The 12,500-nt window shown below is 36.7% G+C and overlaps 1 protein-coding gene across 1 annotated transcript in view; it reads right to left on the bottom strand.

Moving 5' to 3' along the window:
* The window catches only part of LOC127427440 (fatty acid desaturase 6-like), a 19,555-nt gene that overhangs the window by 5,040 nt on the left and 2,015 nt on the right, over positions 1-12,500 (bottom strand). The window contains exons 2-4 of the mRNA XM_051675048.1: positions 10,269-10,435; positions 7,306-7,486; positions 5,601-5,785 (exon numbers count right to left, since the gene is read on the bottom strand). Coding sequence (XP_051531008.1) covers positions 5,601-5,785; positions 7,306-7,486; positions 10,269-10,435 — 533 coding nt within the window. The remainder of the gene's footprint in view (positions 1-5,600; positions 5,786-7,305; positions 7,487-10,268; positions 10,436-12,500) is intronic.

The raw sequence follows: 12,500 nt of genomic DNA on the forward strand, positions 1-12,500 counted from the left end.
AACTTACCTTACTTTCTTAACTTTCTTTCCTTCACTTACTTTACTGTACTTAAAGGAGCAATATGTAACATTGACATCAAGCGTTTAAAATGGATAAATTCAAAATATTGGAGAGAGTTTTCTCCCCCGCCCCCTCCTCCCCAGACTCGAATCTCATGCGGGTTGCCAGATTGAGGACACGCAACAGGAACGAGCAAACTGACAATGGCAAGTGGCGAGCCCTACACTGTAAGTTGATCAGCTAATGTATACATTTACAATGTGTTTATTGTTTGCAAATTATAAACCAGCTCATGTGGATTTTTTATATCTCTGTCAATGTTAGCTAGATGTATTGCTGGCTTCCATGGCTGCAACGTGCTGTGTTTGCCGGACATTTCAAAGTAGAATATACTGGCCGTATCATTGTTTTCAGAAAAGCCAATATTTCAACTTAGCATGTTTCCTAATTCTCTAATGACATATTATGATAATTTTATGCTTTATTACAGTAAATATATGACATATTGCACCTTTAACTTACTTTACTTTCTTAACTTACTTCACATATCTAACTTTACTTCTTAACGTCACTTACTTCAATTTACTTTCATTACTTAACTTACTTTACACAATAACTTTAATTTCTTTGTTTCACATACTTTACTTTCTGTCTGTCATTTTACTATACTTAACTTTGCTTTCTTTACTTACAGTATTTTCATTACTTAACTTACTTTACTTACCTTTTTACTTTGTTTACTTTATTTACATATGCAACTTACTTTCTTTACTTACATAACTTTACTGTACTTAACTTCTTTAAAGGGATTGTTCACCCAAAAATTAAAATTCTCTCATTATTCACTTACCCTAATACCATCCCAGATGTGTATGTCTTTCTTTAGCAGAACACAAATGAAGATTTTTTGAAGAAGATAGAGCTCTGACAGGGCTTTATAATGCAAGTAAACAGGTGCCAGCACTTTGACGGTCCAAAAGTCACATTTAGGCAGCATAAAAGTAATCCACATGACTCAGTCGATCAATGAATGTCTTCTAAAGCGAAGTCGATAGGTTTATGTAAGAAACAAATCGATGAATAAAATGTTTTTAACTTTAAATTGGCACTTTAATGTTAATAACGTTTTAATTATTGATTTATTTTTTTATACAAATGTATTGATTTGCTTCAGAGGACATTCATTGATCGACTGGAGTTGCATGGATTACTTTTATGCCATGGATTGCTTTTATGCCATGGATTACTTTTCTGGACCGTCAAAGTGTTGGCACCCGTTTACTTGCATTATAAAGACCTGAAAGAGCTCGATCTTCTTCTAAAAATCTTCATTTGTGTTCTGCTAAAGAAAGACAGTCATACACATCTGGGATGGTATCAGGGTAAGTGAATAATGAGAGAATTTTCATTTTGGGTGAACTATTCCTTTAACTCACTTTACATACTTTTATTAATTAACCTTTTGTCAACTTGAACTTTAGAAAAAATGTTTGGAATACCAAGTATGCCTTCTTCCCAACATGTATCCCTAAAATAGGTGTCCTGAGAAATCAAGCCTGTCCATGTGACAGCTGTAGACTCTGTAAACTGCAAAAAAACTCCCCATCACCAAAACTAGCCAATAAGAAATACTGCCAATGCAAAAATAAAATGCTACAGAAGCTACAGAAGAAACCTTACTAACCCTTAGCTAAGTGTGTGATCTATGAGGAAATTATCAAATGTGTTCAGTGATCTGAGGGACGCCAGTGACACCACAGGGGTCCAAACTAGACAAACACACACAAGACAAAAGCGCACAAAAGCATTAAACAGACACGCACACTGTAACACACTGCATGCTAAACAAGTGTGAACCAGCAATGGAGCTTTTTGCCAAAAACAAAGAGCACACACATTATTTTGCAGTCTCCAAGCTGATGGCCTTTAAAAGCTTTAAACCAGCAGAAATAACTCTGAGGATCAGCACAACACAAAAGTACATTCTCGCTTTGGTCTGCCTGGGAAAGCCATGCATGAATTGTTCTCTGCTGTTCTGCTTTTTTCTACACATGAACTCTGTGTACTTTTGTGTGCAGAAGAGAGAACAAAGCCGTATTGAGTGGTCTCGGGGGGAAGGATGGAGAGGGATAGACAAAGAGCGGGATGGATTTATACAGACTTTAGTCAAGTTGAATAGCTTTTAAAGTTCACCCTCAGATTGCTGTTATGAGCCAGAGAGAGTCGACAGGATAATGTACTTGAGTGTGACTGTAGTGTAGGAGCAGGGACTGAAAATGAAATGTTTTTATTTTCGGTTAGCTCTGAGCAGAAACAGTATTTTTTCGTTCCAGTTTGGGCGAACCGTAGCCTCCTTTCCAAATGAAATAAAAGAATAATTAATTACGTTCTTTTTAAACTGACAGTACTATACTAAGGGGTGGGTGACATACCAGTTGCAGTGTTGCCAGATCTCACAAGAAAACAAGCGACCTGGTCTGGAAAAACAAGCCCAAAATAAGCCACTTACCTCACCAAAATGAGCTAAAATAAGCAATTAAATTGTTTTCTTGTGTGGTAGATTTATCAGCATAGAAATCTTAAGAAGCATACAGTTAATTCAAGTTTTAATTACAGATCTGCTTCTCAGTCAAAACCCGGCAACATCAAATCTGTTTTAATGCATCATATCTAACAATAATAGACCTTTTTCACATTTTTCCTATTGCTCTTGGAGCAAATGGGTAAGTGAAAATAATATTTGCTGTGGTCTCCCATTCACCATTGTCAAAGTTTACCCTGCAATCGTATACACACCTGGAGTGTGAAAAATGTATATTCAGCGAAGACTTAGAAACAAGTGAGAAATATACTTTTTACCTCTAATAATGTTTTCCTTGTATCTGGATTAGCCGTGCATGTACAGTATATGTGGTAATAATACATAGTTGTTAAAAAGGTCTTCATTCACAGAATTCTACATCCATAACAGGCAGTTAGGCAAAGAAATGTGTTACAGCAGTTTCCTTCAGTATCAAAGCACGCTTCATTTTTTTCAGGCAACACAAAGTGGTGTAATTCCAAAATTTACTGTGGTAAACCCTTTGGCCTTTGGTTAATTAACTGGTTAAAACTGGTTCCAGAACGTGTGTTTCTCTGCCTATGTGGACAGAACACGAATACACTGAAATATTCAGCGGCCGTGCTACCTCTCTAATAAACCTATAGTACGAAACATACAGCCACACTACCAGTGTCGTCCGATTCGATTTGAATCTACAGCCCGAAACATTCAGCATGACCAGTAAGTCAGATTCCTGAACATATGACTCATATGATCCAGTTCTTTTTAATCTACAGTACAGCGTGAAACATAATGAAACAATCAGCGAGACCAGTGAATCTGATTCCTGAACGAATGACTCATATGAGCCGGTTCTTTTGAATCTACAGTACATAATGAAACATTCAGCGAGACCAGTGAATCTGATTCCTGAACGAATGACTCATATGAGCCAGTTCTTTTGAATCTACAGTACAGCGTGAAACATTCAGCATGACCAGTGAATCTGATTCCTGAACGAATGACTCATATGAGCCAGTTCTTTTGAATCTACAGTACAGCGTGAAACATTCAGCGTGACCAGTGAATCTGATTCCTGAACGAATGACTCTCATGAGCCGGTTCTTTTGAATCTACAGTACAGCGTGAAACATTCAGCATGACCAGTGAATCTGATTCCTGAACGAATGACTCATATGAGCCAGTTCTTTTGAATCTACAGTACAGCGTGAAACATTCAGCGTGACCAGTGAATCCGATTCCTGAACGAATGACTCATATGAGCCAGTTCTTTTGAATCTACAGTACAGCGTGAAACATTCAGCGTGACCAGTGAATCTGATTCCTGAACGAATGACTCATATGAGCCAGTTCTTTTGAATCTACAGTACATAATGAAACATTCAGCGAGACCAGTGAATCCGATTTCTGAACGAATGACTCATATGAGCCGGTTCTTTTGAATCTACAGTACATAATGAAACATTCAGCGTGACCAGTGAATCTGATTCCTGAACGAATGACTCATATGAGCCAGTTCTTTTGAATCTACAGTACATAATGAAACATTCAGCGTGACCAGTGAATCTGATTCCTGAACGAATGACTCATATGAGCCAGTTCTTTTGAATCTACAGTACATAATGAAACATTCAGCGTGACCAGTGAATCTGATTCCTGAACGAATGACTCATATGAGCCGGTTCTTTTGAATCTACAGTACATAATGAAACATTCAGCATGACCAGTGAATCTGATTCCTGAACGAATGACTCATATGAGCCGGTTCTTTTGAATCTACAGTACATAATGAAACATTCAGCGTGACCAGTGAATCTGATTCCTGAACGAATGACTCATATGAGCCAGTTCTTTTGAATCTACAGTACATAATGAAACATTCAGCGTGACCAGTGAATCTGATTCCTGAACGAATGACTCATATGAGCCGGTTCTTTTGAATCTACAGTACATAATGAAACATTCAGCATGACCAGTGAATCTGATTCCTGAACGAATGACTCTCATGAGCCGGTTCTTTTGAATCTACAGTACAGCGTGAAACATTCAGCATAACCAGTGAATCCGATTTCTGAACGAATGACTCTCATGAGCCAGTTCTTTTGAATCTACAGTACAGCGTGAAACATTCAGCATAACCAGTGAATCCGATTTCTGAACGAATGACTCATATGAGCCAGTTCTTTTGAATCTACAGTACATAATGAAACATTCAGCGTGACCAGTGAATCTGATTCCTGAACGAATGACTCATATGAGCCAGTTCTTTTGAATCTACAGTACATAATGAAACATTCAGCATGACCAGTGAATCTGATTCCTGAACGAATGACTCTCATGAGCCGGTTCTTTTGAATCTACAGTACAGCGTGAAACATTCAGCATAACCAGTGAATCTGATTCCTGAACGAATGACTCTCATGAGCCGGTTCTTTTGAATCTACAGTACAGCGTGAAACATTCAGCATGACCAGTGAATCTGATTCCTGAACGAATCACTTATATGAGCCAGATCTTTTTAGTGAATCAAAAACACTTGTCAGAAGGCAGTGCAGTTACCGACTGGTTGTTCATATAACAGTGTGTAGTTAAACATAGGCCAACATATTTCAAGTTCTGTTGTAACCACTGGAATTTATATAAAAATAAATAAATAAATAAATAAATAAAATAAAATCAATAATGAAATATGTAAAAAAATATATATAGCTACAGTAGGACCAATAATTGCATTTATGCCTCTATAATGTCTTAAAATTCATTCAAAAGTCTGTGTAAAATATGCCTTTTGCAATAATTGTATTAAAATGTATTTCAGATTTTTTATATCTATAATAAGAATTGCATTTCTTATTTCTAAATATGTCTTCCTTAAAAGTAAGAATCGTTAATGGAACTGTTAAGGAATTGGAATCCCTGAGTACCACAATCTCTTATTTAAAAAAAGAGCAGAAAATCCTGTTTTCCATGATATGAGACCTTTATTATTGTGTAAGAAATGGTAGGGTTACATTTCATCGTGTATTTGTACCCTACCTGAAATATGTTGACATGTATGTATGGCAGGGAGAACATGGCTCTACACAGCAGCATGACCAGTAGAGCAGAGTTGCACGACAGCCCTGACACACACCTGAGCAGGTAATATTGAGAGAAAAAGCCTAGACACACACACAGCACTGTGCGTACAATCTGGAATGGAGATTGACCCTTCAACTGGCCTGAAACACACATATAAAAGCACATACATTTACCTAATTTATCCCTCAATTTATAGTTATGCTGCTTTAGTTAGGTCTGCTGGAACCGACAACACTTCTCTTATTCTTTAACCCTGCTTTAAGGTGAATGGCATCTATGCTAATTTCATTCTATTTCTTTCCCTGTCTAAACCTCGGGATTATATCTCGAGGTTACCAGAGTCTGCCAGATCCATCTCCGGTCCTGCCTGATGTCCGACTCCCACTGTGTCGCTGAGTGATGATGACCAACTGTAGCATGTGCCAGCCAGACTTCACTTCAGTCTACTAAGACGGATGATGCAAACTTAGATTCTTCCACTGTCTGAAGCGTGGGCTCAGGATGGAGTACACCAAAATTACCTGCCATAAGCTTACAGCCGGACTGTGATGCTCCTCACTGAATGATACATATATCAACTTGTTCAAAGGAGGGACAACACTCTCTTAAACTACATAGAACATGAATGAACCACTAACAAATGCCAAAATCAAAGGACAATGCATCTACGTGTATTTCCTCAGTTAAATCGGACTAAAAGGACTTTAACACTAAAACGTATAGTTCATCCAAAATCATTTTGTAGTTTACTATATTTTAACCACTAATAGTTCTAAACATAAATAACTAATATTGGCATTATATTCATTTTCTGTAATAGGATAATTTCATGTACAGCTGCTTTGAAACAACACCTGTTGTGAAAAGCACTATACAAATAAATTTAACGACTTGATTTTGACAAAAAATGAGGTATATATGGACCCACTTTATATTAGCTGGCCTTAACTACTATGTACTTAACCATTTGATACAATGTAGGTATTATGTACATACAAGTTGTTGCATTGTAATTAAATTTAAAGTACCTGCATTTAATTACATTTGTAGTTACACTGTTAACTTTACCCATCACCCTAACCCAACCCTTACCCCGAAACCTAACTCTAACTCTTTATCCTAACCCTAACCCTACCCTTACTCCTAAACCTACCCGTACCTCAACCTCAGTAGCTGCAAATGTGGATATTTTGCAAAACAACATGTAGTTACACAGTAAATACATAGTCTTGTATGTATTTAATGTTAGTACATAGTAGTTATGGCCACCTAATATAAAGTGTGACCGGTAAATGTAAATGCAGAGGGTCCTGTAGCTCAACTGGTGCTTGCAATGTCAAGGGTTCAATTTCAAGGATGCACATACTGATATAAAACATGCATTGCTTGAATGCACTGTTAAGTCGTTTAGGATAAAAGTGTCTACCAATTGCATAAACAATAATCAGCTCAGAGTTGACACGAAAGTCCTGGCACATTATCTTCTGCAGATTTCAAAATGATTTTCCTTGCTTCCACGAGTTCACTGATTCATATAGTCCTGGAGCGTATTAAGGTAAATGGATTTGGAGTGCCGTTCAGGAGGACACGATAAGTTCTGATGAATCCACACCTACAAATCCTACAAATCCACACATACTCACATCCACTCAGCACTCACCCATGGCTACGACAGGTGTAATGACAGGGACAGCCAGAGGGGCGATGAACAGGTAGACGATTCGAGGCAGGAAGGGGATTTTCCAGGTGCTGGAGTCTCCCAGACCAATCACATTAGTGTGAGCGTGATGCATCTTAACATGCGCCTGCACACCTGCCCTCGCAGAGAATGACCCGCACACCTGAGAATACACACAAACATACAAGTAGGGACACATGTCAGCATTTACATTGTGCATACAGGTACACTGGGGTCCAAAGTCTGAGTCCACATTGAAAATGAGATTTTTTGTTTTAGGATTATGAACAATTTAATCAAAGAAAAGATATGACGCAAAATGAAAAATAAATATGTACGATTCTGTACTATTTCTAGGTCGCTAATCAAATGTACTGTAAGCAAATATGTGATATTAACCATGTTAACTCATTGAAGCATACAAGATGGAACATTTTATGGAACACAAGCACACTTTGGAACATTCTCAAATCATCAGGTTTTGTTCATGCCAGCTCTAGTGCATTCTGTCATTAACCCTCCTATGGTTTTCGGTCATTTTTGACCGGAAACACTTTTGCTGATTTAAAAAGAAATTGTTTCCTTTATCTGAGCGGTACAAGACTTGGTGACTTTTCCTTCACTTGCCATCTGAACATAAAAAAAATGAGGGCATGATTCGATAAGTCTAAGTGGCCATAAAAAAAAGCTACACCTTTTGTCTTTGTGGTCAAAATTGACCGACCATTGACAATGAATGGGAAAGACCATAACACAGAGCACTTTTTTTTTTGAACTGTCAAATACAATCAATAAATCAGACAAAATGCAGAAAAGACATACAGAGAAATTAAAGGGTGAGACTATTAAACATCCAGAGTGCAAAACATACACACCCATACACTCACACCCACTTACACATGAACTGGTGAGACTATAACACAGAGAATTTTTTTATTTATTTGTCAGATAAAACCAATAAATCTGCCACAATGCTAAACACACAAACTCAGAAATGAGGAGCTGAGACAATTACACACCCACAATAAAGAACACACACGCACACACACACACAAATAAGTGGGTGAGACTAAAACAGCCAGGTGGCAGGACACACAACATAACACACACACACAAATAAGTGGGTGAGACTAAAACAGCCAGGTGGCAGGACACACAACATAACACACACACACACACACAGAAATAAAGGTGAGCAGACTGTCACCCAAGAGACATTAAATCCAGTATGGTGTGCAAAAAAATGCAAAAATGCAAAAAAAATCCATCTGCAAGCTTCTGACTTGAAAATGTTTGCAAAATATATTTTTAATATAGAAGTTTTGAAATAGCAAAATGTTTACTCTGATTCGTCTGTTTTATACTATAATTGAATTTTCACAATTTTGCAGTTTATTTCTGTTAACTGCAAAAACTTCAAATACATTTTAAAATGCTAAACTTAAAAAATGACAAATAATTGTTTGATATGTAATGTCTAAATATACATCCAAATGCATAACTTGTGATATAATATAAAATTAGATTACAACAAACAATCAGACTACACAGTAGATGGCTGCATTGAGCACTGCAGCCATCTACTGGCTATTATTGTCACAACATGATTTTCAGTTCATGTTATTTATATTTTGCATATGCAAATTATTGGTAAAATTGTCACATTGACATGTAAATAAGATAAAAATAGCATAAAATCCCAAAAAAAGTGCATAATTTTATTGTTATTACTTCAGGGACAAAGAAACGGTATCATTATCATAAAAAAAATAAAAAATTAAATAAAACAAAAAAAAGTTACCCCTTTGCTCTTTCTGGTCAGACCGGGAGGAGGACCAAAGGTAGGGCTCATTTATGAAGGCCATAGAGTGACATACAAAATACCAAGAGACTTAATTGGTAAAATGCCACACAAAAAAAAAAAAAAAGAAAAAAAAAAGGCATTTTTACTAGTAGTCTCAGACTTTTGAACCTCACTGTATGTGTGTCTGTGTGTGAAGTACGGACTGTTACCATGGAACATTATTAATCTTATTACTAACAGAGATCAAAAGAGATCATTTAAATTCTTTAGAGGATAGAAACACAGAGTTAACCTAAATCTACTTTCCCAAAGTTAATTCAAGAAGAATTCTTTCCCCTCTTTACATGTTCATGTTGCAGAGAATTAGCTGAACTGCACTGTTGTCCTGTTAACAAACATTTGCAATAACTAATAAACATCTGAACTTTAGCGTTCCTGTTGAATAGAAAACTATGGAAATCAAAATGTGTTCTTTATTTCAACTTTACAAAGAATACCATGGTAGTCCCATGTAGGGATGAGTGATATTCAGTGTAAAATACAAAAGAAAGGATCTCATTTGATCTATTTATTTGTAACTTGACTGATGCAATCTGAAAGATATGATTATTTATTTAGCAAATTTGTCTGTCACAGTATTTATGGTACAGTACAGCAAATTCTTTTGCATGTTCTGTATATACTAGGTAACACATTACAGTAAGGTTCCATTTGATACATTAGTTAACATGAACTAACAATGAACAATACTTTTACAGCATTTATTAATGTTAGTTAATATTAAAACATACTAATACATTTTTTTAATATTAAAAGTTGTATACAGTGTTAACATTTGTTAATGCACTATGAACGAACATGAACTAATATTGAACAATTGTATTTTTATTAACTAATATTAACTAAGATTAATAAATGCTGTATTGTTAATAGTTTGTTTATAATACCGAATGCATTAACTAATGTTAACAAATGGAACCTTATTATAAACTGTTACTAGATACTGTTATACCAACCGGCCCTATTTGCATGTTTTTTTTTCATGATAATTTTGATGGTAATACCGTGGTTCCACTACCCTACTATTGCCCTGCATACTCAAGCAGAGAATTAAGAACAAAAAAAAATCGTAATTCCTCACTTCGATAAAGAAAACGGCCCAGAATTCGGCCCAGGCCGGAGACTCGCTGAGCGCTCCGTGACTGGCCAGGTGCGTCCCTTTAACAGTGATAACGGCATGTGCCACGCCCATAATGAGCAGACCCAACAGGAAGTACAGCGGCTGAGACAAACCCAAGAACAGGAAACCTACAGAGAGAACAAGAGAGATACAATTAGTCTAAAGGGTCGGATTTGAATTTACTTGGGACAACTCGCAGAATATCGGAAACAGGATATGATGTCATGTTCTAGGGCTTCTGCTTTTTATAAATAATAACGAACGAATAATAAAACATTTAAAACGTGAAAACATAGCCTACAATTTGCTCTCCCTCAATACAAACCATGCAGCTTTGAAGTTTCTATGCTTTGTATCGAGCTCCATCTGTGACATTAAGATCCTCTACAGAGTGCAACAGTCTGGTTCCGGAAGTAAAAATCCCATTCATTCTTTTCACAGGGGAATTGATTTTAAATGATAACTTATAAACCTTTAAAGACAGACTTACCGTGAGCTCCGAGGGTGGTTAATCGATGGTATGTGTTTCTCTTGAAGCCCTTAAAGAAATAGTTCACCCAAAAATGACAGTTCTCTCACCCTCATGCCATCCCAGATGTGTATGACTTTCTTTCTTCTGCAGAACACTAATGAAGATTTTTAGAAGAATATCTCAGTTCTGTAGGTCTATACTATGCAAGTGAATGGGGGCCAAATGTTTGAAGCTCCAAAAAGCACATATAGCCAACATAAAAGTAATCCATACGACTCCAGTGGATTAATTAAAGTCTTCTGATGCGAAATGCTATGTGTAAGAAATAGATCAATATTTAAAACTTTTTTTTCTAAAAATGTTCGCTTCCAGCCAGCTGTGGTATGCATGTTCACGAGGGTCGATGTCATGCTGCCTAATTGGTTAAACGTCTTTTCAGAGTTCCGAATTTGCCAAATTTGAACTTTGGTACGCAGTGGAAGCCAAAACTTTGCATGTTGCTTTTCCGAAGTGAAGTTTGCAAAGTTTAGTGTGACTGCACCGTTTGAAACAGGACGTGTGGATGGGACAAATCGAAAGGCTAGCCAACAGGATTTAGTTACATCACATGAACCATTGGCTTGTTGCTGGTGGTATTAGGGGAAGGGACATTCCAGAGAGCATCTGATTGGACGAAAATGTGAGTAGTGCAAGATGAGTCATCAATGTTTGTGGTCTGTTTTCCTGGAAGAGAAAGAACTGGACTCAAAGCTAATAGACATGAACTAAAGCCTCAAAACTCTCATTTTGATTTCATCTTTAATGATGCATGGGTAAAGTTACTCTGCATAGAGCACATGTGATTAATGCTTCAATAAATGTTAGGGAGGGGCTGTAGGGGTTGAGAAGCTAGAAATAAACCCAACACACTGACATGTATTGTGGAGATGGAGGCAGATATGGGAGAACTTTTGCAGGGATTTTGATGAATTGTCCCTTATTGTATTGCTAAACTTGGATATGTACCGTAACTATTAACAGGTTTTGAAATAAGCTATTGAGAATCTCAAACTGTTTGAAATAAGGAGGCAAAGTGCCCTCTGTGCATTTGTTTTTTATTTAATGTGTTAACACTTTCATTCATGCATTTGGCAAACGCTTTTATCCAAAGTGACTAACAGTGCATTCATGCTATACATTTTGTCAGTTTGTGGATTCCCTGGGAATCAAACCCATGATCTTGGTGTTGCTAGCACCATGCTGTTTGATAAAGGTCATTATTTTTGCAACTCTGTCTGGTGACTAGTGGTGCAAAAATTACTTGAAAGCCTCATCAAGCTTTTAAACGTCTTATGTTGCTTCTAAAATAAAAACTATCCATTATGTTGATGCAGAAATATAAACCAAGCGCTCATCAACACTACAAGCTCAATGGAGGCCAAAGAGATGCTGCCTCCCTCTGAAATTGTATCCGTTGGTGTCTATTGAATCTCATATTTCATGATATTTGTTGTGTTTTATGTGTGTAATATTTGTTTTGCTTTATGTTTGTATGGTTTATTATCTTATCATCTATCCTTGCCTCTTTGAAAAAATAAACAAGAAAAAAAAAACCCATCCCTGATTTAAAGAGACAAAAACAAAATTTAACTACGCAGTTCCCTGTTGTTTTGATTGTGTATTTGTGTATTAACATGTTTATTTTGCTTTTCTAACAATGAAACAGTCTGACTCCACCCGCC

The sequence above is a fragment of the Myxocyprinus asiaticus genome, chromosome 36 (genome assembly GCF_019703515.2).
Source record: "Myxocyprinus asiaticus isolate MX2 ecotype Aquarium Trade chromosome 36, UBuf_Myxa_2, whole genome shotgun sequence".
NCBI classification, from domain to species: domain Eukaryota; kingdom Metazoa; phylum Chordata; class Actinopteri; order Cypriniformes; family Catostomidae; genus Myxocyprinus; species Myxocyprinus asiaticus.